The sequence below is a fragment of the Nomia melanderi genome, chromosome 11, assembly GCF_051020985.1.
Source record: "Nomia melanderi isolate GNS246 chromosome 11, iyNomMela1, whole genome shotgun sequence".
NCBI classification, from domain to species: Eukaryota; Metazoa; Arthropoda; class Insecta; order Hymenoptera; family Halictidae; genus Nomia; species Nomia melanderi.
This window is the reverse complement of record NC_135009.1, coordinates 16,691,119-16,714,817: the sequence shown is the minus strand read 5'-3', so window position 1 is coordinate 16,714,817 and position 23,699 is coordinate 16,691,119. Positions and strand designations below refer to the sequence as shown.

Here is a 23,699-nt window from a genome sequence, read left to right as displayed (position 1 = left end):
GAGGGCAAAAGAAAACGCGGAGTCTTCAGTCGAATTTTAACCCTTTGCACTCGGAAGCTTCACTAGAAATATTCGACACTTTCCAATGAGACATAGCTATTTTATATAAATATTTCACATATTGATGCATTGTATAAAACATAGTATCATATACAACACTTTGTAATTTTGTTATATCAAATCAAACGGTCACCTCTCGAGTGCAAAGGGTTAAAACGGTGCGTCTGTTAAAGTCATACTCGAGAAAATGAAGCTGTCGAAGCTTGCTTAGTACGACAGAGAAATCGTTACCAATACTGTCAATGAGATAAACAGTTTATTAAACGAAAGGCAAATGGCGTTCATCTAGATTCAGTCATCTAATTGCGATAATACGCAGAGAAACAATAGTTTTAATCCAGAGATCAACGCGACGTGGTCATTATCCAAGGACATTCAAGTTTTAACTTCACAGTGTCGCAGCTCGCGTCTAGACGAACCCATCAGCGCGCAGCACGAGCATTTTTAAGGCCGAAACGACGCTATAATAGTTTCGACCAGCTTTTCGGGTCAAATGCCCCACCAAATGCGCGGCGCGGTGCGGCGATGCAACGGCACATTCGGGACACGAAACAGAGACAGACAGAGGAAGCGACGTCGAGCAGACGGCCAATTGGATTCCATCGGGCAAACTCGTTCGATTAATTACCCGGCATCGGAGAGATCGGCCGGAGCTCGGTCGGACCCGACCTCCGAGGATCCCCCGGGAAAATCGCGTTAACACTGAAACTGCCGGGCAGCTCGGATTGACCCAGCCCAGAATGTTTATTTCGCAAGTGTTTCAATCGCGAAGGCGTTTCCGCGATAGATTTCCAATTAAACCGACGCGTTTCCACCGATACAAGCATCTCGAGGAACTCGTCGTGCTCGTTTCCGCGAACGATTATACCCGCGTCACTCTAATTGCTCGTTTCACTGTTAACACTAGGTTTACGGGCATTTATTGCACACTTCATTCTATTACTCCTAAAAGAATCGATGCTCGTTTATTTAGATTGAAACTGGAGATTCGATAGGTAATTGGGGTACATGTCACTGTGATCGCATCAATCAAAATCGGCGTGAACGTTTACAAAATAATATTTCTGAAATCCAATATGCGTCAATTTCACGCGTTCCGTAAACCTAGCGTTAATAATAATTTATCGGTAGTTTCAGCGTTAAACTGTAGAAGTTGTCAAAGAGTTGAAAGTGCACCGTTGAAATTTCGCTCCGTTATGGAGGAGCGTTCTTTGAAAATCGCTGCGGACGATATCCGTCGCCTTCGAGCGCGCAGCTAACGAAAAACTGTCGAGGCGCGAGGCGAATATCGAATGTAATCGAATTCTGTAATCGAATAAAGTTTGATCGCAACGAAGATGTTTACTCGCAGTCTACCAGTTTCCGGCAGCTCGACGGAGCAAGGCACCCGAGCGCGACGAAGGGTCCGGCGAAGATGAGTGGGCTGGGAAACGGGGTGGCGGGTGGTCGTATCGAGTACGCTCGGGGAATGGAAAGCTCCGCCATTTCCGAAGTTGGCCGGCAGGGACACGGTACGCGACGTACATACCGATACGAAGATAAATCAATTCTTTCGAACTGTGAAATAAAGGCTCCGAAATCGCCCCCGCAGAGACCTTAATCCGATAGGGAATTTCTGGAGCGCTTCGGACGTAGAAAAACGTAACGCAAAGAAATCCTTTTCGAAGAGCCGCAATCGAATTCAGCGAATCGATAGAAAGTAGTTCGCGAAACTCGCTGGAACCGGACTACAACGGTTGGAGGCCGTCGCAGAAGCCAAAGGTTCAAATACCGAATATACTAATTACCGAGTCTTTGCGTATGCACATACAAAGTGTCCGCTTAATTTCGTCTACACGCAATTTCGTGCGGTTCCGTGTAAACGGAACGAACTACATATCTTTTTCATTATGCTGGAATGTTAATGCCTTGCGCTCCGTTTCCCGTATTATCGCTCGTTCGCTTGTGTACTCAATGAAATTTAGATTGCGAGTTTAAGTAAATTAGGCTTCGTTGCTTACTGGATGTGTCCACTTTCGTCCACGATGTGAAGTTCGTTAATAAAAACAAACAGGAATGAGTAGTTATAGGAACTTGGGAAGATTAATGGTTTCAATTTTTCCATTTCACTGTAAACTCCCTTGGTGCGAGCAACTGGATTATAAGCCATAACCTTTATAATAGAATAACTTCATCCAACAAATACAAGAAGTAAACAAGAACGACGCGATTGATCTTGACACAACGAGTCGCATCAACTTGTTCCACAAATACTCGACATTCGTTTCTCTCTCTCGAATCGACTCTAATTCTGTCCAGTCGAACCCACGGAAGGCTCTCCTTGCCAATTCTATCTCTAATGAATTTTCGAAAACGGCAGCGTCGACTCAATTTTCTCCACGAGCGTGTCTCCCGATATCGCGATCTCTGAAGCAGACCGCTCGAAGGCGGCCGATTCGGAACGGCGACGAACGCGAGGAAATTGAGTGTCGTCCAGCGGCGAACGGATCGGTGGCCAACGTGCCCGCGAATATTATCGGAAATCGCCGAGCCGAGATGGAGACCGCTCGCCGGGCCTCTCGACGATTATAGTCCGCCGCGCCGACGGAATCTGGAAGCTCCTCCCGGCCGCGGCGCTGTTCGGATTTCGTTTCCGCGGCGATCGCGATAAATACTCGGCTTCCCTAAATCACTCGTCGGGTTAATTTGGCCGGGGCCGTTTTTCCAGCGGGCACGGATGATTTGTCGCCGGCCGGCGGGCGAGCCGAAAACCGCTTTCCCGGGCGGGCCGAAGGGCGGCGCGCATCGGGGAAACTCGAAATAATCTTGAAACGCAATTTAACGGGCGCGATCGTTACTCGTCGCGGCTCGGTTTAATTACCGTTGGGACCCGACCAACGACGGCAATTAAAACTTTTACCGCGCTCGATCCCCGTGTATTTCGAGATCTCCCGGCTCGGCCGCGTTTTCCCTGAAACACACCGCGGCGCGCGCACGCTTTGTGCCGCTTCCGGCGAGCTTCTGCCAAGCTTCTGCCACTTCACCGCGAAGAAAGGGGGCCGAGTCTCGTTACCCGCTGGTCCACGGCCTTTTGAAGTTTCGATGTTTCCATCCGCAATAGGCGGGCGGGCTGGAATCGTTTCGAAACGCTCCGCGAAACGAGCGGCCGCTCCGGAGGGCGTCGCAGGCTATTACCGGCGGACGCGCGACACGGTCAATTGTTCGCGACGAGCTCGCGACGAGTCGAACCGAACAGCGTGGAACGGAGGCAGAGACGGGACGCTCGTAGACTTTGCAACAACTTTTATTACCTTTTACATGAGTCGATGGATAGTTTCTTCTTACGAGCTAATTGTTAGTAGAACGCGGAGCAGCGCCGGCGACGCGTCTCGGACGGGAAACGGGTTTCCCGCGGGAACGTCGATGATTCTCGTTCGATCGGATGGACGGTCTTGACGCTCGCGTCTCTCCGGCGTTGCTCGTTGTCGGTGTCGTGCAGTTATCCCTAACCGATCCCGGTTGAATCCGGGCAGCTCGCCGCGGTGAGCCGTCCGGAGAGGAATCGGTGGTGCAGTCGTCGCGCTTAGGTGGGCGGTCCGGTCGTGTCCGTGGCGTGGATGCCGATGTCTTGCCGATCGGGGGCTGCTGGCAGCCTTAGAGGACGTAGTACGGGGCGGAGTACGGGGCGGCGTAGTAAGGGTAGTTGGTGTACGCCGCGTAGGGGTAGCTGTACGCCGCCGAGGTGTAGGCCACCGGTGCGGTGTACGCGCTGTAGGCTACGGGGGCCGTGTACGCGGCGCCCAGCAGCAAGCCCCGCTTGTTCCTCGCGGCGTCGGCTTCCGCCGCCAGCGGCTGCTCCGCCTTCGCCGGCTCGATCGACTCGGTCTCCAGAGGTTTGGCCAGAGCCACGGCGAACAGGCCGAACAGGACGACAGCCTGCCGATTCGATCGGAAAAGTTAGTGCAGGGAAAATTGCGTTACCGTGAATTACTATCGAGTATGTGTGCCGCGTGGGTTATCAATATGGAGCATGCACTTTTGTGTTTCTGGAGGAAAGAGCCGGTAGAGCTGGGAGATTCGTGTGCGGTTTTAATTCGTAGAAGTCGATCGTTTGATGGTTTCTGTTTGGAAATGTTAATGTATGTTCAATTGTTAGGTTTTCGAGAGTTTATGTACCTTTCTGGCGAGATTAATGAATCGGGGATTTCAGTGGAATTAGAAAATATTGATTCTCTGAAGTTTTGCTTTGTGAAGTTAGTCGTCTAGTGAATATGATTGATGGAACCGAAGGAATTTATCTCGAGAAGCTGTGTACATAGTATGTACATCTAGAATTCGGCATTTTGAAGTGTGAACGATAATACTGTGAAACTAGGAACAATTTTCAACTATCGCGGAACGTCGAGCCATCCCGACTGGAGAGGGCTAGAAAATCTGCCGAGTGGCACGGTTGCGATCGAGTTTCTCCACCGAAGTGGACGCGAAAATGTCGGCGCGGAGCTCCAGTTTGTTCGGTAAATGTGTTTATAAAATGCGTTTACTCACTGCGATGCACTTCATGTTGTCGGTTGGAGAGGAGGTAACAAGCTTGTAGGCACGTTGAAAATCGATTGATGCTCGAAACACCGGTCTAGTCCCCTTTTATACCTGTGCGATCGCGTCGTCGGCGGCGTTACGTGCATCGACTGGGTAACGTCCGCCTCGCGTAATCGCGCATAATTATTAACCTCTCGGCGTTGTTCGTCCCGGGGTTGCATCGGGAACGAGCAACCTCGCCTCGGCCCTCCGCGCCGTGTCGACGAACAGTCGACAAAAGTTGACGCAACGCGTCCTTGGCCGTTGTCCAAACCGAGAGACCACCGCGAGAAACGTTGCGCGTCCGTTCGATTTTCGACGCGTGTCTCTTCTCTCCGGGACTTTCGAATCCGCGGACGTTTCGCCGGGGCGGATCACGCGTCGGCCGGGTAATATATTTCAACGGAATCTGGATTCCTCGCGCGAAAAATCGCTCGAGTCCCGCACGTCCCGCGGCCGTCGCGATGGCGATCCCGGCTCCGGAGTGGGAGCGACTCCCCCATTGAAATTCTGTTTGGGCGAGTTACGCGCAACCTCGTCGCTCGTAATAATTTTCACGACGACGGTTTAGCTATTCCGTCCTTGTACCCGATTGGACCTCGTCCGCGGCCACGAAACCTAAATAGTCCCTCCTTCGGTTGATCGCGCGCGTCGCAGCAGGACACGCGTAGGGCTCGAACTTCAGTTCCAACTCGGCTCTTCGCGGCTCAACGATCTGGTCTCGATTCGATCGACGCCGTTCGCTCGGCCTTTGCTCTTCGCTTAGACTCAGCCGAAAGTCCAGGAGAAAAATGGACGCGATCCGTCGAGCTACCAGGGCGCGAAGTCCGCGCGAAAGGTCGCTTTCTCGGAGTTCGAAAGAACGTCCGGCTTATCCGATAGGATGACGGCGAATCCGCGCGAGAGGATGCCAGGACAGGTACGTTCGACGGACGGACGACGGAGAATTCAGCTGTAAGGGTTGCACCGCCACATTCCGCGTTTCGCCGTCCCGTGAGATTTCGCGATTGCCAATTCACCGAACTGCCGTCGTAAAACCTGGATGAAAGGGGTTCTAAAAGCAGTGTACGGCCGGCTCGATTCGTTCCGACTCGCGGAAAGCGAATTCCCGGCGGGTTCGGTCGAGCTTCCGACCTTTGGAACCAGACCGAAACAGATCATCCCTCGTATCGGGAAGATTTCTCGGCGAACCTCGATTTCCTCGATAATTTCGTAATTACGCGCGGCGGCATGTAGGGCGATTTTTCACCCCCTCGCAGAAGTCTAGTTAGAAACGTTGAAAATAAGAGTTGCAAGATATGGAGCGCACAATAGATATCAGTGAACAGATTTCGAAAACTGTTGTCACGGCGAAATCGAGGTCACCTTGGGCTTTACAAATAGAAACACATTTCTTTTTACCATATTGTAGAGGACACCGAGAGGAATTCGGGACACGTGTCACATAATATTTTTACTAACATACTGCTCGACTTACAGTGGTGGAAATGTGGAATACCTAGCTTTCCCTCGTATTTCACTCTAATCTCTCGCGCTGGGATTTAACTTAGAGATTTGAGTCTTGCGCGGAGAATTTGGCTTTTACTCCGCGCGGATATGCACGCTAGTGTTATTTATTAATCATTCAGTATATATCGGTACATGTAGCAAAATATTTATTGCCAAAATATTGGCAATTTTTCAACGAAAACTCGGCGATAATAAGATTTTTAGTGTCGTTTAATTGCTAGTCCATCAACGTACTGTTTTCGATATCTACAACACGAACCCAAAACAAAATCGAATTACCTATTCCTCGTACGTGGGAAACTTCGGTTCGATCGATGTTTCAAAATGTATCGATACGATCAGACGCTCGCGTTTCTAGTAGTTGAAATTTAGCCGGCGTACGGTGTGTCAAAACAGCGCACGCAGGCGCGCGGCGTTGTTCTTCGCCGTGAACCGCAGTTATCCGGCCGTTTTGCTCTCTTCCGCTCGACCGATTCCCCTTTCCACTTTTCGTCGTCGCCCGCGCGTCGGAGACCGATTCTTCGCTGAACGAATCTCGTTAGAGGTAACGCGGCCGGCCACGGACTACCGAGGATCGATGGGATGCCAGCCGGGAAAAGTTTGCGGGCAAACGCGGAGAGTCAACGTGTCGCGGCAGGTCGGCTTTTCGGCGCCTCGAAAGGATCACCGCTCGTATTTGCTCGGCAAAGTCGATAATCTGCGAACATATTGACTCGGATGCCCGCGCTCGCGTACACGCCGGACCGTTCGATCGTCGCCGCTGCCCGGCGCGCCGTTTTATTTACCGCCGAAGAACGCGACGAGTCGCGATGTAATCCTGTTGCACGGTCGACGGAAAACGAGACTCTATCGAGCGATCGATTATCTTGCCTCGACAAGATCGTGGATCTCGCGATCGTCTTTCCTTGCGGGGAACTGCTTCGATTTTCAGTCCTTCGTAGATGCATGTAATACTGGAATAATATTCATTGTTCAACGGTGGAATAGTAAAATTGAAAATCCACGTGGACAAGGCGCGTTTTAGAATCTGTGCATTCAGAGAGTGCCAGGTTCGGTGCAACGAAGGGCACATTGCAATTTATAGTTGCTCAAGGTGTGAATGGACGACTGTTCGCGACCGTCTCGGTGGGTGGCGTCGTGCTCAGGGAAAGTACGGCCGCAGACAGGAGGATCTTGAGTGGGAGAGGTGCGAAGAAAGAATTATCGGAACAGAAGGACGGCGAGACTGAAGCGATCGGTAAAGCGTACGCGCGAGAGTTCAGTTACAGATGCAAGGGTGCGAAGGGATGAAAAGAGCGATCGGATGACTGATAAGAGTGTGTGGAATTTCAGCGACGGTACAAAGAGTCCCATAGACGCTGAAACGTCGCGACGAGCGATGGGTTTCAATCTTCTCCACTCTTTCTTCGAGTGCGACATGTATCACGCAGCTTTGGAAGACTCGAACCCATCACTTTCAGCGATCGTTTCAACGTGTAGTCTTGAGAGCGTCTGGAGAACGGTCTTCAGAGCGAATCCTCGGGGAACGCGAGCGAATGCGCGCGCGTTTTCGTCTTCCCGTCGTCTCGGTCTTGTCAACGAAGTTTCCGTGAGACGTTGAAGCACCGGTGCGTCGTCGCGATCCTGCACGCACGAGCGCGGAGTGGTCGGACGGAAGAGCGGATGTCCATAACCGTGATGGAATCGAGGCGGGGCGCGCGTAAGCAAAAGCCCCGCTTAGTCGGCAGTTTCAATTAAGTATCGAGCTTTCGCTGACGAGGCACGCGATCTCTCGCCTCCTTTCTTTCCCCTCTCTCGACGCACCGGCCCGCCATCTTTCCCTCGTTAACTCCTAACGACGCGACATTTATCCTTGGCGATAGGATCCAAGAAAGTCGTCTTAAATTTCGCTCGTGCCTTCCGCCGCCCCTCCCACTTCCCATTTCTTTTCATCTTCCTTCCTGCTCGCGCCGAATCGTTCCCGTCCCTTCCTCGGCTTTGTGTATGGCGGGATCTTGTAGGTGCAAAATCGTGAAAACTTTTTAGAACCGTACTCTCGCTACAATGTCCCTCGCTCGGAGGCTACAAAAAACGCCCCGAGGACACTGTTTAACCGAAGGTACCCTCGACGTACCTCTGTTTATTGCACCCCTAGACTCAGGGTCGCCTCCCTTAACGCTAGCACTACCGAGCAAGAGCTATTTATAGTTTGTAGAAATTAGCCAGCAGATTTCAGATTCGCAGAGCTTCCATCGCGTAAATGCAGGAATTTATTTGGAAACTTCTCGGGAAACTTTCATCTTAACCCTTCGCTCGGATGTTTCTTACTAGAGATACTTAACATGTCTTTGCGAGGCGAAGACGATGTTCTTTGAGACTAATTCGAAGAGAAATCACTCATTGAGGAACAAAGCTGTTTTATTCCAATGTTTCACGTATCGAGGCATTATACGAAGCTTAACATTAAATATCACATTCTACAGTTTTACCGTGTCAAATCAAGCGATGACTGAGACTGCAAAGGGTTAATAATGGCGGAATGAGAATTTTCGTTAGAAATCGTTTCGACCAGTCTGCTGGTTCTAGCGTTAACACCTAGGTATTATTCCTAAAAGAATTGATGCTCGTTTATTTAGATTGTGAAAACTGGAGATTCGATAGTAGGTAATTGAGGTACATGTCAGTGTGATCGCATCAATCAAAATCGGCGTAAACATTTACAAAATAATATTTCTAAAATCCAATATGCGTCAATTTCACGCGTTGCGTAAACCTAGCGTTAACGAGCCACCGATCGACGATTAGCGGAGACGGACGTTCGACTTTCCCTTCGCGAAGATTATCGTCGATTCCGGATTTCTTTCCGCGGGAACGAGCGACGTCGCCGAACGATACGAGACGCGGAACGGAAATAGAATTGGCGTTGATCGCGCGTTTCCGCGCATCATTTTCGTCAGGACGTTACGTCGCATTGCGTAACCGCGGCTCGGGAATTTCAACGATCCCCTAAAGTGTGGGACGGTCTCGCGGCGAGGTCGGCCGATCTATCGGAAGAACCGGCGAACAGCATGGCGGGGGGAACGTTGAAGGAGCATATCGATAGGTTCGCCGGGGAACGAAACGTGCCGAGAGGACGGCATTTAGGGTGGCGGCGCGGCGCCGCGCGAACCCAGAATGCGCCGCTCGCTCGCCCTTCTTCCGCGTCTGGTCGACGGCGCGAAAGATTTTCATTGAGCGTCGCCGTCGACATCGTCAAAGGTCGTCTCGGTATAAATAACCCTGGCGCCGTCGTTGGCTCGCTCTCGTTTCTCCGCTTCTTCGGTCAATTCCTGTGCCGTTAAACGTTGCCGCGATAACTGCGTTTAACGAGTGGAAGAAATACTACGGGGTGCTAGCGAGACACCGCGCGCGATGCTATTTACAATGCGAGTTGCGACCTACCGCAGGGCGACAGTCGCTGCGACCACGGCCCTGGGTAACGGTCGACCCCCATAAAACTGGAGGGCTCTGGAATTCGTCACTCGAGGAAAGGAAGCATTCTCGAATCCTTGGGAAACCGACGCCCGGCATGCATCCGGAAAAGAGTGGTTTCGGTTCTTTCCGTAACCGACAGCCTCTAACGGTGCATTTCCATCGCTGTTTCATTTTCCACCATTTACGGCGTGTCGTGTATGTTTCAGAGCAACGCACTCGAAACGATCACTGGAAATCGTTAAGTTGAAAATATTTTCATAAAGCGTTGAGCAACAAGCATCTTCCATGTCGGTTTCTCTTGTATACTTTGTATATTTGTCTCTTAGTTAAACTATCTGAACACGATAGCAAATTCTTACGCGCGTGCATATCTACACTCGGTTCTGCGACTACTTTCTTTCTACAGTAATCTCTCTAGACTAGTCGCGCGTCACGCAGGTTCAGGTGATAAAGATTCGCGATTTATTCGTAAGGGGACAGCTGATGTGGGCTTAACTTATTTAACCTATACTTAACAGCATACGACAGAAGAAAGCTTCAAACCTTTTTCCCTCGTCCTTCGATCTGCATTTGTTTCGCTTCGCGATGCTCATTTAGTTAATCACGATCGATAACATCGTTGCCCTATCACTCCCATTAGCACTCCACATACTCTCGCACATTCTCTCACAATGGTGCCCATGATTGCCGATCTAAGTCGTATATTGTAGTCTTAATTCACTCTAAAATAATACAATATAAAACAACCGATATTCCTTTGAAACTTGGACTTAGACCGTTTCCATAATAACGAGCACATTTCTCGATCGGCTCGAACGGCGTCTCGCAGGAGGTTCCCTCGTCGTAGGCCGACGTCGACGACGGTTTATTCTGCCGCGAGATAACGAGACGACGATTCCGGTTCGCTCGATTCGAGCGCAGAGGGAGGAAGGCGCGATCCACTCTCGAGCTGCGTCCTGATTTCGCGGAGCGGAGGAGGCGGTGTGGAAGCATCGATCGACCGTTCGCTGGGAAGCTGAACTTAAACGGATGGAAGAGCTTCCCCGTTCCCGTTTCCCGTCGCGACTCGCCGGTAAATAGAATAAGAGATCCGAGCAGTCGCGACCTGCGGGATTTCGTCGGAAAGTTTTCTCGGAATTAGTCGCGCGGCGGAGTAACCTCGGGAGTCGCAGCCGGCGCGACGGGGGTGAGTTCCTCCTCGAATCGGTCGATCGATCGACAGCTTCCGAAGATCGGTCGCGAGGCCCGGGATTCGTTCGAACGTGACTTTCGACGGCGAGAAACGTCCGGCGAGCTGACGATTCGTTTTGCTTTGTTGCAGGAGGCTTTGAGGGTGCCGTGCTGTGCTCTTGTTCGTCGTCGCCGTCGTCGTCGCCGTCGCCGTTGCCGTCGCTGTCGCCGCTGCTGTCGGCGTTCTCACTGGGTAAGCGACCGTCGCGACGCGCGACCAACTTTAATCTTCCCCGGGCCGCCCCTTGCTTATTCCCTTCGCCCGCGGCGGATATCTCGAATCCGGATTAAGGATATTGGGTCGAATCGGGCCGCTGCGAGAACGGCTATCGTAGCTCTTTCGTGATGTAAATTCAAGAATTTGTGTGACTTCGTAGAGAAATAGTTGTGTTATACAGTGACGAACGTAATTCAGTATTTGCTTTCGTTTTCTTATCGATGTTTGAAGACGGAGAAACAGAAGTTAGTAAGGGTAGTTATGCTCAGCTTTATTTCGCTCTTAAGACGGCTGTCGAAAGTGTATTTCCGAGATGTAAATCGAACGATTCGTACGATTTCATAGGGAAATACTGTCGTTATGATACGATAAAAGTAATTCAGTATTCGCTTCTTTTCCCGTTATCGATGTTGGAAGCAGCAAAGTTGAAGATTCTCATCCTCGAGCGTTCCGTTGCGCAGTGCACCGGTGCAACACAGTTCCCGCGAACCGCGTCTTCTATTCCAAGCGTCGAAACGGCGGATTCGAATCGTGCACAGCTCGTGCACGCGATTCCCGCGACGACGGTCGAGAGCACCCTCCTGTCAAGACCTCCTCGTCGCGTCGTAGCCGTCGACGTCGTAAATCGCTGTCCTCTCTCCTGAAATCCTTCGCACGCGTTCCCCGAAACGTCCGGCATATTTCAACGGAAATTCCTCGAAAGCTTTTCGATTCTCTCCGTTCCGTTCCGTTCCGTTCCGTTCCGTTCCGTTCTTCGCCGGACTGGAAGGGGAAGGGTTAAACGCTCTGCGAAAAAGTACACGCGCGATAACGCGGATCGATTCGACGCGACCAGCGACTCGGAGGTTCCAGCTCCGACCCGTCTACGCTCGCACGGTTCGTCGACTTTCACGTCCGATCACTCTCTTTGCTCGTCTCCGCGCTGGCAAATCGATACCCATCCACGGCGCGCCCACCCTTCTTCTGCTTTTTCGCTTCTACTCTCGCCGGCGACCGGCTTTCCGCGAGTATTCGCCGCCGAGACGCCGGCCCGAGTGATTTACGCGTTCCGCGAAACTCGTTTCGGTGGCCGTCACTCGAACCGCGACTTATTCGATCAGTCTCCGACGGCTGTCTCCCGTTTTACGACGGACTCCCTTCGATCTCGATAAATCCGCCTCTCGGATTCATCGGCTGTCCCGCGGAACAGGCAGCCGAGGCTTCGTCGGAACGCTGTCTCGCGTATTTATACGCGATTTCGACTGACGAATTACGAGGGATCCCGCGACACTCGACGGGCGACGCGGTTCCCCCGGCCCAGAGAGGGAAAGACACTTTTCTCGACAGCGGCACTTCTTTCTTCTAGGATTTACGATGGACGTATCGAAGAGCTGCGACGCGCGCGGCGGGCTAGAACCGTAAAAACCCGGAATTCCAATTTTCGAGCTGTTCGAAAATTCATGGAAGTTTTATCGGGTATTCTTGAGTATTTATGGTGGGTGAGGTGCTTGATATTTGCGATCGGTCGTTCAAAATTAACCAAGGAAGCTTCGAATATGGAATGCTTCGTCTAGAATTCTGTCTGCTTTGAAGTTGGCGTGGTTTGTTTTATCATACTTTGATTATGGAGAACAGTTACCTCGAAACTATGTAGCGTTAAGGAGAATTCTTTTGTCTACGTGTACGTGCAATTTTAGAGACATAGACCTATTACCATTTTCAAGAAGCAGAAATTTGTTCTGTTAACGATAACTCTTAGAATCATTGATTTCGAGGCAACGTATGTATATCACGTTGAACAAAAAATCCATTTTCTTAAACACCCCCGTAAAGATAGTTTTATAAGGGTAGTTTCCTAGCTCACAGAAAGTCGAAGGCTAGGATCAGATTCTGTCCCGAAGATCCCCGGCGGCAGCTTATTTTGTAAACATTGGTATAAGAATCACAGAAATATGAGTTTAGCCCGGGTTTTTACGATTCCAGCCCACCGTGCGCCGCGCCGGCGAATCCCGCGTCGTTCGTCTTCGAAATTAGACGGTAACGGAGCAACGAGACCACCGGCTGCTGGCCCCGTAAGCGTCGTGAATAATCGAGCGTGTCTAGCATCGACCACGGCGTCCCTTATCCGCCTCTGGTTTCCACGGTGCTGATTAATCGCGGTCGCCCCTTCTAAAAAGACTATCCCGCCGCTTTTCCGCCGGGGAAATTGATGCGCTCGCGCCCATTTCGAACCCCGAAACTCGCGTGGCAATAACGCGCCGCGTTATCGCGGTACCCTAGCGCCGCGGGCTCTCTATGGAGGCGTGCACTCAGAATCCTCCATTTTTTCTTCTGTCTTCCTCTGTTTCGCCATTTCCCTCCCTCTTTGCTTGTTTCCCTATTTCCTTGTGTCTTTGTTTGCTCGTTTCCCTATTTCCTCCTTTTCTTACTTCCCCTGTTTCTCTATTTCCCTGTCTTTCTTTGCTTGTTTCCATATTTCCTCCCTTTCTTCTTACTTTCTCTGTTTCTGTATTTCCTTCTTACTTTGGTTGTTTCTCTATTTCCTTCTTTCTTCGCTTCCCCTATTTCCTCCTTCTTATCCCTTAAAATCTTCCACCCCCTCGTTTCCTTCTCCCAAGCCTCGCGACCCTCATCCACCGAGAGCACCGTCTTTACCCCGCGAGCGAAATACAATTCGCGCTATCGCGGCGCATCGAGGTATCGTCTATTATTCCTATCCGACTCGGGTACGCGAGCGTACGAGCGTCTCTCGGGCAGGGACGGAGGACGAAGAATTCTCCCTCGAGCGACCGCCGCCTAATCCGCTTTTACGTACCGCATAAAGATGCATAAGTCGGCTTTACGATCGGTCAAATTCGGCCGGGCGCTCGAAACTTCCGTAAATGCCGCTCTCGAGGCTCCCTTTTCACCCTCTCTCGGTTCCCTATCGTCGGCAGCCTCCTACGAGATTCTCGAGAATCGATCGCGCGATCCGCCACGGGATCCGCGCGGCGGCACCCCGCCGATCGGAAGCGTTCCCCGGCCGTTGGTTAAACGATAACTTCGCGTTAGAGGAGATTACGCGGGCCACCCTTTGCCAGAAGTTTCTTCCATCGTTCCCCGTTCGCGGATAGAAATGCGCGCGACCATCGATCGACGCCGCGTTCTAGAACGGCCGGCGTTCGCGTCGCTCTCATCTTCGGACGCGACGCTTTGACCCAAGATAGCCAACCTGAAATCAACGGCACGCCGCGACTAAACGTTCGACTCGTGAACCGCAAGCCCGAGATACGCGTATTTTTAGATTTCTTCCGTTTGCTTCGGACAAAGTAGAAAAACACGAGGCGCGTCGTATCGGCGTTCAATCGAGGAATAGACGACCGCTCGGAAGTAACGCTCGCAGTTTGACGCGTGCTCCTGAATTTCGTTTCGCGCGAGTGGCGGAGGTCGGTGAACTATTTGGGCGAATGTTTAGTTATCTAGGGTTAACGCCGTTCTTCGGTGTTTACTCTTCCTCGGGAATCCGGGCGTGCGTCTCGTTGGATCTTAGCTGTTCGCGGCCGAGTATGTTTTACACTTCTAACGTTTCTTTTCATAAACAACCGAATAACGCATCAATGTCCGGAACGTTCGGGAGAAAGACCACATGTTAATCTCGACGCGAGTCGAATAATTGAATTATTCATTCGGGCTTTCCGATTTTAAGTATCGCAGCTCGGAGCCGCCATTGCGCCGGCATTCGACCGAGGGTTCGACTGAATTGGACCGGACTGAATCGGGATCGGGGGAAGGCGGTGCACGAACGATTCTTAGCACGGACAAGTGCACTTCCGGTTATAGAGCGGCGCACAGTGAGCTAGATCGGAAAAATGGGGGACACTTTGTTCGAACTCTTCAACCATAGAAGCTGTCGGGATGAAGTTCGCGCTAGAATTCATTAATAAATGATTATGCCGTGAACTTCGAGAACTTTCAATGGTTTATTCGGCGTTATTGCTGTAATAGGCGACAAACAATGTATTTATAATCTCAAGAGTTCTTCGGAAGAGTTTCTTAACATTCCGCGGAGTACCGACGATAGCGAAACGAACGATACAACTGTAAACAGTAACAGTTAAAAAAGCTGCACGAACTTGGACGTGATTTTCATGCGTTATCCGCAGGAAAGTGTCCTGAAAGCATTAAGATATATCCGAACGCTGGACAACTCTCGAAAGATATTCCCCGGCGAAAATAACAGTTTCGATAATCCTCCGCGTTCGTCGTTACGTTATTAATACATTAAGCACGATAACTTTAAATATCGTGTCGCAACGGAAGCCAATACGGTCCGCTATAGTAAAGAAAAACGGAGATGAAAGATAAACCGGGACCATCGGAATATCGCGAAGATAATACGCGGTTCCCGCGTCAACCATAAATTTCGAGCCGTTCAACCTTCGCGGATCAGACAGCTGGAATTTGAATTTAATCTCATTTGTGTCTGCACGTTCGAGGTCAGCGGACATTTGAAAGGCAAAAACAGTCGATTAGATATCAGCACGCGAAGCTTCGGTTCTTCTTTTTTTTTTCCGAAACGTCAATATAACTCTGAATCCAGCCCGCAAACTCGCTTGTCCCGAGTGCGGTTTACGATGTTCGAGGTAACGTCGAGGGGAAGCTGCGACAAACAGCCGGGGGGAGGATGAACGCGCAGCCAACCCTCGCGGAGTTACGAGACGCGAATCGAAAATCGGGAATCGAGGAAGACAGAGATAGGGGACGTTAGCTTCGCGATGGAACACTTATTTGCATTCTCGTTTGTATGCTCGCGCGTCGCGTCCCGCAGCGTCGCGTCGCGTCGATTCGCCGGGGAGCTATGATTTATGGAAAGTTTGCGGGTGGAAGGACGGCCGAAGGGAAAGAAGGGTAATAAGCTCTTAACGGATGCCATCTCCTCCGGCGGCGTTATTAGTTGGTAAACTATGCGTTATTCCGGCAGGCTGCGCTCGGCTTCCCGTCTCGTCTGCTCCCGTCCCATCTTCGCCGGTCCTTTCCGACGCGGGAACGAGGGGGAAGCGGATCGAAGAGGCTCGCGGAGCGGTGATATCGCGCGTGTACAGACGCGTAGGCGAGCACGGTTCCGTTTCGTCGTCGGACTCGCCGGGGATTCGAGTTTGGAAAAAAGTAGGGGCGAACGAGGCGGATTTGTTCGGTCGCGTAAGCCGGCAGATATCGCGAGAACCCCGGTCCCGATAGGTTGATACGGCTGGCCGAGCTCGTCGCACCCCCGGCACAGTCACCCTCCATCTCGCCGAGGGTGGGATTTAGCCGCGTTGCCCGTGTACTCGTTAGGGGTTCCGCGTTCGCCGCAACAACGCAACGCTCGGCTAACAAGGAGAGGGCAAGGTCTGCGGGTCACCGGTCTCGCTGGATACCGATCGGCATCGCCATCTTGCTCGTCGGAATATTCATAGCAGCGGATGCTGAGTAGTTTTTTTTGGACGGTTATTAAAGTTTCATTAGACATACCTGGAAGCAGTTGTGAGATGGTTTGACGTCTTCGAAGAGTTAACTTGGTATTTCCTGTGAGAGTATATAAAATGCGTTCGTCAAAGGGTTAAGAGGATTATCCTATAAAGGTCTGGAGAATATTCCGACTGCTCTCACTTTCAAATGAAGTTCACCGAATGAATTGTAGATTATAAAGAGGTCAGTAGAAAAAATGGGAAAATATCACAGAACTTGAGACAGCAGTTAAATATTCTATCATGATCTCAGTGTCTATTAACATATTCAAATAGCAAACTCCTAATCAGACTCCAATAACAATTATCCAGAAACCTATATAGTATTCTGTATAGTGGAATATTCTCACGAGCAACACGATACTTCTCAGTACGGAAACTTTCATCAAAACCAGTGACCCGCAGACTTTATCCTCTCCCGGTAAGCCCGCCGCGAAACGCGCACGGCGGAAGCGCCGCGGAATGCTCAAGGATGCGGGCCAGCGGATTGCTCGGGAATGAAATTTTCTCCGGCGTGTTCGAGCTCCTATCGATTTCACGTTGGCCCAGCCAATTTTGCGGTCGGCTGACGCCTCGGTCGCACGACGACGCCGCCGCTTTTCGTCGAATTTCGTTGGGATTTATCGGCGACCGGCGTTCATTCCGCGACGCTATCGCGAATAACAACGAGCGGACGAATCGGAGGCGCGGCCGCGATCTCGCCGGTCCTCGAACTCGGTCGTGCACGAGTATGGTAAAATCCGCGTTGTTTTGGCAGCGAGACGCGGAGACGCGGCGAAGGTCGGGAGAAGAATTTAATTTACGTCGCGACGGGGTCGGCGTCGCCGGTGCGCTCCGCTCCGCTCCTCTTTCCCCCGACGCGTAAACACGCGTGTCTGTCTCGTCCGACCAGAAAAACCTCGTGCGCGATCTCGCGCCGTTGATTTTAGCCTGGCTAAGATACACTGTCGCTGACAATTCGGATCTTCCGGTGCGCTCGTCGTCTAGATATTTTCGTAGAAGCTCGGCGAGACGCGATGGCACGCGACGCGCGGCGAATCGTCGGACGCTGGCCACTCGATGGGAAAGTCATCTTCGATTTCTGTACGCTCGTACTGGTCTTCCACCGCCGCTGCTGTCGTAGTAGACATTTTGTTATACATCGAACGTTTGAATAATAGAGGATAAGGCAGCTATCGATTCCTAGCTAGTAGTACCAGATCGTTTGCAACTTAGTATTCCAGTGTCGACGTCCGTCTGTAAAGGGTTAACACGTTCGTATGAAAATCTCGAGTGTTTTGCATAATACTATTTCCCTGCTAGCAAAGAGAAATAGTAACGATTATTAATTGCTCGGCATAATTCTTAGTTCACTATTGTCTTATTAATCCATCATTCCTCTCTATAGAGGAACTTCCAAGAACCTTCGTTTAGGAAAAGATCTTTCCACTTCTTTTGACAATTTGCTTCATTCGAATCGAAAGAATTGGCGGAGCCAAAGGGTTGAACACTTTCATCCATCAGTTGCGTTGAATACTATAACCCTAGCAATTCGGAAGTGTCGGTCATCGGTGGCTGACATTCAACGCGTTAATTAGAATCTAGCGTCGCGCGATCGTACGCATGCGAATAATCGTGTCGCACAGTATACGCGTCGGTTCGTCTCGATTTCCCAGTCGATCGTCGGAACCCGCCGGCGAGGCGATCCGAAACGAGCGCGCACCTCGGCGCGAGCGAAGAGAAACGATTTTCGCGCGGGCGAGTCGGCCTGCTCGGGCCGAGGTAGCAGCGCGACGACCGGGTTACCGTTTTCTCGCTTCGCTATAAATAAGTGGGATCGATAGTCGCGAGCAAAGGACTCGACGGATGCCGGGGGCACGGTTGCCGGCAATAATTTTATGCGAGCGGCGGCGGCGAAGCTCGCGCGCCGATGCGAAAACTCGGCTTTTCCCGCGAAACCGATGTCCCCCGATCGATCGCGGACCCCGGCCCGGACTCGTCGGAATTCGCAATTAACCGTGCGTTCCTCTGTTTCAGGTGTCGCGAACACGACAGGAGCACGGGCAATTTTGGTGAGTCGTCCTCCGATCAGTCGGCGTTCCGGAATCGCGCGGATATCGGGAACCGGCGCGTGTCCCGTTGCTTCGGCGACATTGATTTTCCCGTCGCTTTGCAACCCTTATCGGCGCCTCGCTCTCCCGAAGACGGAACCCGGCGTTCCCGCGCGCGAGAAGTCGCACGCGCGGCAGCAAAGGGGGACAGACCGGCGGAGGGAAACGGAGGAAAAAAGGAGCGAGGCGGGCCGCGAACGGGATACGTCGTATATCAGCGCGGAGAGCGTTATTCGTTCCGTGCCACGTTAATACCCCGATAATTCATTCTAAATCCAGCAAATGAAGCGACCGGACATCTCCCGACGGTCCGTAAAGCATTCCGAGAAACGAGCTCTCCGTTGCTACCCGGCCGTCGCGTCGCGACGCGCCGCGTCGACCAGCGTCTCTTTGAAGCCCCACCACCGCCGCGGAATCGGTCGCCAAAGAAGACGCGAATCCGCTCGACTCCTTTTCCTTCCGGGTTCCTCGCGTTTCCTGGTTCTAGAGGTCGAGTCGCGACGATCGACGGAGTGATCCGCGGTCACCGGTTAGCAACGGTTCGTTGGAACGAGGAAGATCCGTCGACGGTACCGGGTGAAAATCGGTTGTCGAATCACGCCTTCTCGGAACTCGTTCGTTCGAGGCAGACGCGTGTTCCGCGGCACGAAGGACAACGGGGTCACATTTTTCGCACGCGCCGACGTCTAAATTGCGGCGCGGTTCGATTTTCGCGGCACGAACGCGCGGCGGAGTCGCATGCTTGTCACGAGGCTGCTTTCGGAGGGATATTGTAGGCACGGCCCGGAATACCCCGAATTCCCGGCCGCGATCCGTGTTATTAAGGTCCATTAACTCGACTCGGTGGGCGCGGGATCGGTGTATCGGTGGCTCCGGTTCGTTAAGGTGAGTCGATCGCCGGCTCCATCGATATTCCACGCATGCCTGTCGAGCGGCCTCGGGCTCCGGAGGATAATAAACGCTCGCGCGGCCGCCGTATCGCCGCCGAAACCGGCAGGCCGATTCGCTCGGGCTCGTAACGTAACACGGGTAGCGAATCCGTCGCCTCGTTCCTTTTTCGACGCGGCTAGGATCGCGATCCTCCTCGCAGACCCGCTCGTGCGCCGATGCGTGCAGCCGGCTATCGTGCGTCCCCTCGAAGGAATTCCGGTGAAACGATTTCCGCGCCGCTCGGAACTCGCGGGGGACGCTGAATATCGATTTTCGATTACGAGCGAGCCAAGGAGGGAAAGAGACAAAGATGGGAGGGAGGAGGCGGGGGAGCGCGAGGGGCGAGGATAGGATCGTTAGAGGTATGTAGGGTAAGGTTGCTCGAGTCGAACCCCATAAGAAAGAGAGTACAAATTGCGAGGTTATTTTGGGATTGTACAGACAAAACGCGTTCGCTTTATTCGGGACTTTAATGAACATTGCTGTTACTTGCGCTAATAGAGTGCGACATTTCGGGTGTTCCGTGTGTAATGAACGTTGCTTAATGTGCTAAGATCGGGGTGACTAAGGAGATTAGGGCCTTAGTCTGTTAAGCTGTCGGTAATTGAATCTGACTGTGCGAAAGAATGGTGTCGGAATAATGTACGCGTTCGTTTTGCCAGAAACGCTGCTGCTGTTGTAGAGGTTTCGAACGATCGAGAGATTCAACGTTGTCTGTTTATTAATGAAACTGAAATATTTTACAATTTTTCAAAACTCGCAACTCGATTCTTTCTCTCTACCGTCTTTTCCCACGTTTCCCTTGTTCTGCAGTTTCGTTCTTGTCTCTCGATTCCCGGTCGCCGTCTTCAAACCTCGTCCCTCGATACCGTCGCTGTCAATCGACTAACCGGTTAGATCGACACCATACACGATGGTATACAATTGAAACTTCAAGAAGCACGTTTTCAATCGCGTCACGACTCGGGCAACCTCGCCCAACTCGGATTGTCGCAGTCGGATCCGAGAACCGCCGAGAAGAAGAATAAAAAAGCGTGCTCGTCGCGAGTCTGCGGCGGCTCTGGCCGTACGTCCGGGAATCTCCTTTCGTTCCGTTTCCTCCGTTTCATCGGGGAAAATTTGCATTTTAAATTAAAGGGGATGCACTCGAGACTCTTTTAACGATGCAGCCCCTCGTCCGAGTCTCCGGGTATTTTGTGCTTCGCAGAGTCTTGTCTCTCCTCTTCTTTCCTCTTCCTTCCTCGTCTCCGGTTTCCCGTCGTCCGCTGCGGAATCCCTCCGCGAGGTTCCCGTCGAGCACGTAAACGCGTTTCGCGAAAGAACCGGAAGAAACGAGGGGGGAGGCGGTCGAGTCGATGCGGCGAGCAGATTGCGCGATGCATTTGCATGACGCGTTCCGAACGGTAAATCGCAGTTAAGCCCTCGCAGCGTCGCGGCGCGTCGCTCGCCGAATCTTTTATCGGTTTCTCGCCCTTTCCCGTGCGAGCATAATTTACCGTTTTATCTGTTTGCTTTCCTCCGCCTCGCCGGCCTGCTCCGCCTCTCCCCGCCTCTCTGCAGCTCTCTCCACGCCTCTTTATCCCTTTCACGTTCCCACCGGCACCGCCGCTCCGCCGCTCCGCGAGCGAGGGTTTCTGGAAAATCGCTCCCGAACCGGAGACTCGCGGCCGAGGGAAACTCGCCCGGAAGAACGGACCGTCGAAACTTGCCACCGGCGAGAAATATAGATTTAATCCGGAGGGTTGTCGGAGCGGCCGCGCGCGAGCCGGCGGAGCCCGCGGTTCCGTCGAGGGTTTGCCGACACCGGAGAGCTTTTACTTAATTAACCGGAGCCGGGTCGCTTCCGTTCGTCTTTTTCCCCTCGTTTCTCCATTTTTCCGCCGTTACATCGCCGCCAAAAGTTGCCTCGGATTCCCCGGCCTCTCTCTCACTCTCTCTCGGGCTCGCTCGCTCGCTCGCCGCGCGAACGAGCCCCGAGTCGCTGCCCGGAGTAATTTTCGCCGCACACGCGAGCCTAGACGAACGAGGAAAAAAGGGAACGGTTTGTTCGGCTGAAAAGACTGGCTGGTACCGGCGGAGGTGGAAGAGGAGCCTAGATGGGATACCGGAAGGGACGTCGGAGGGAGACAGAGAAAGAGACGGCAGCCGGGGGAAAAAGGGCTTTGATGCAAATAACCGAGAGCTAGGCGGCAGCTGCGCGCGCGGCCGACTAATCGAGAATTCTTCCTTTTTTCGCCCCTTCATCCCGAAAGCGTTTCGCTCTTCCTTTACCTGTTTCCTCGTTCTCCGTGGCTCTCTAATCGCGTCGGAGTCCGTGGGCGCGTACCTTCGCGTTCGATCTTATCCGCGACAAGTCCGGAGCGTTCCGATCGATAAGCGTTATCGACGTCGCACCGCGTCGATCCTCCTCGCGAGTCGCTGCGCCAGGTGCGCCGCATCGACGCGTCGCCGACCAATATTTACACCGGTCGATCCCGAAAAGGAGGGAGCGATAGCGTGCCCGATACCGAGTTCGGGCGCGGTTTCCACTGAAAATTTCGACCTCCTTCCGCGAGCTGCTAGGGAGAGGGAGAAAAAACGAACGGAAAAAACGCGAGAGTTGGGTAGCAATTGGCGTAAAGAGCAGCGCGACGGGTGCCAAGTATTCGGGCTAGCGAAATCCTCCGGTGGCTAGTTTGCCGCGGTGCCTAGGCACCATTTGTTCGATCGGGTTCGAACGAGGGCGACGCGGATGCTCCGGAGCAGCGACAGAGCTGTCGGGGGTTGCGCGCTGTCCGCGACTCGATGGCTAGGGGAGAGAGAGACCTTTGTGTATGAGAGTCTGTTGTAAAGTAATTCTCTTTAAGTCTTTGCGAACGGAGATTCCTTGGAATATACAAGAGCTTCAGAGATGAAACTGAATTATGCATCGATTGCTTGATTAAATATAAAACGAGGAAACCACGTACTGATCTCTTAGCGTTGACCTTCGGGGAAAACCGAAGCGTGGCCTCTTAGCATTTAAATTGACATCGTTGGATATCAACAGATTTGGAAAGATGAGGTAAAAATTGATCGATTAGACCAGCACGAACTGACGATCCTCAGCCTAGCCATCGAATCATCAGGTTTAAGTTCGAGTGGCAAGCGCGGTTCGTCAAATAAAATTCATTTATCCATTGCCCCAATTATCTCTCTTCATCTCCGTCGTTAGCTTGGAAATGCGCAAAACGTAACGCATCTACAATTCTTTCATGCAAAAGAGAAAAGCGGAATCAATTACCGATTTTTCCGCTCGAACGCGCGACACTCGAACGTCGACGGGTTTCCGCTCGGCCCTCCTGTCGGCCGAGTCTCCAGTTTCCCTGGCACGCGGCATCCGACGCGGCCGCGCGTTCCGAAACAGGAGTCGCCCCGTTAAAAGGCCTGTCTCGTCTATTTCCTTTCCCCCCGCGGCTCGCGTCTTCCCGAGAAAATCGCGTGCCCGAGCGATCGTCCCGACGACACCTAATTCGAGCGACGAGTCTCGCCGGGGAATGACAAACGCGAGGACCGAGACAAAGTAACGAATCGCGCGAGAGGAGGGAACGGGGCCGGCAACAGCGGCGGCGCGGGGTGAGGGGAAGAGAAAGCCGTCCGAGACGGGCATTTATTTTCGGCCAATTAGCAGCATTCCGCGACGGAAGGAGCATCTTTCTCGCGACTGGTCCCCGCGGGTTGCGTAACTCGTCGCAGAACGACGGTCCGGCCGAAAGAAAATGCCGCGATGCCGATGGGAAACGAGACCCGCGGAGCGCAGGAACGCGAACGGAAGAGCGGCACGCGTCGAACCGGTCGTCACCGTCGCGGCCGTTCCGCGGCGGACCGTCGCGAGGCTTCGAAACTGCCCGGCCGATCCGTCGTCGGCGGAGCCGCGCTCGAAATATTCGCGGAAGCCGGCGAGGTGGGTGGTCGTTGGAAATTTCTGCCGAGCGAACCACCGTGGAAATCCGTCGCGCGCCTCGCCGCGCCGCGCCGCGTCTCTCGACCCGGCCAATTATCGTCGCGACTACTTATTCGCGACGGGCAAGGACTCCCGCGTTGTCCGGCTCGTCAGGCTTGTCCGGCTGCGGCCGGCCACGGGCCATTTCGACCGCTGCCCGGACAATTATTCGCGTTCCACGAGCGACCCGCCGTTCTCGGTCCGTCTGCTCGAAATTTCGGTCGTCGAAC

General features: G+C 52.6%; 2 protein-coding genes across 5 annotated transcripts in view; one reads left to right on the top strand and one right to left on the bottom strand.

The window, feature by feature from the left end:
- Positions 1 to 23,699, top strand: part of bsk (mitogen-activated protein kinase dJNK) — a 56,295-nt gene that overhangs the window by 17,911 nt on the left and 14,685 nt on the right. For 3 of the 4 annotated variants that reach the window (XM_076371884.1, XM_076371885.1, XM_076371886.1), the window contains exons 2-3: positions 10,898 to 10,999; positions 18,505 to 18,539. The gene's annotated coding sequence lies outside the window, so the exon portion shown is untranslated. The remainder of the gene's footprint in view (positions 1 to 10,897; positions 11,000 to 18,504; positions 18,540 to 23,699) is intronic. The other variant, XM_076371887.1, reaches the window with a different exon arrangement.
- LOC116434874 (uncharacterized) lies at positions 3,336 to 4,744 on the bottom strand. The gene is made up of 2 exons (XM_031993709.2): positions 4,585 to 4,744; positions 3,336 to 3,975 (listed from the first exon to the last, which is right to left on the bottom strand). Exons 1-2 carry the CDS (start codon positions 4,597 to 4,599, stop codon positions 3,694 to 3,696), a joined length of 297 nt encoding a protein of 98 aa, XP_031849569.1. The 5' UTR covers positions 4,600 to 4,744; the 3' UTR covers positions 3,336 to 3,693.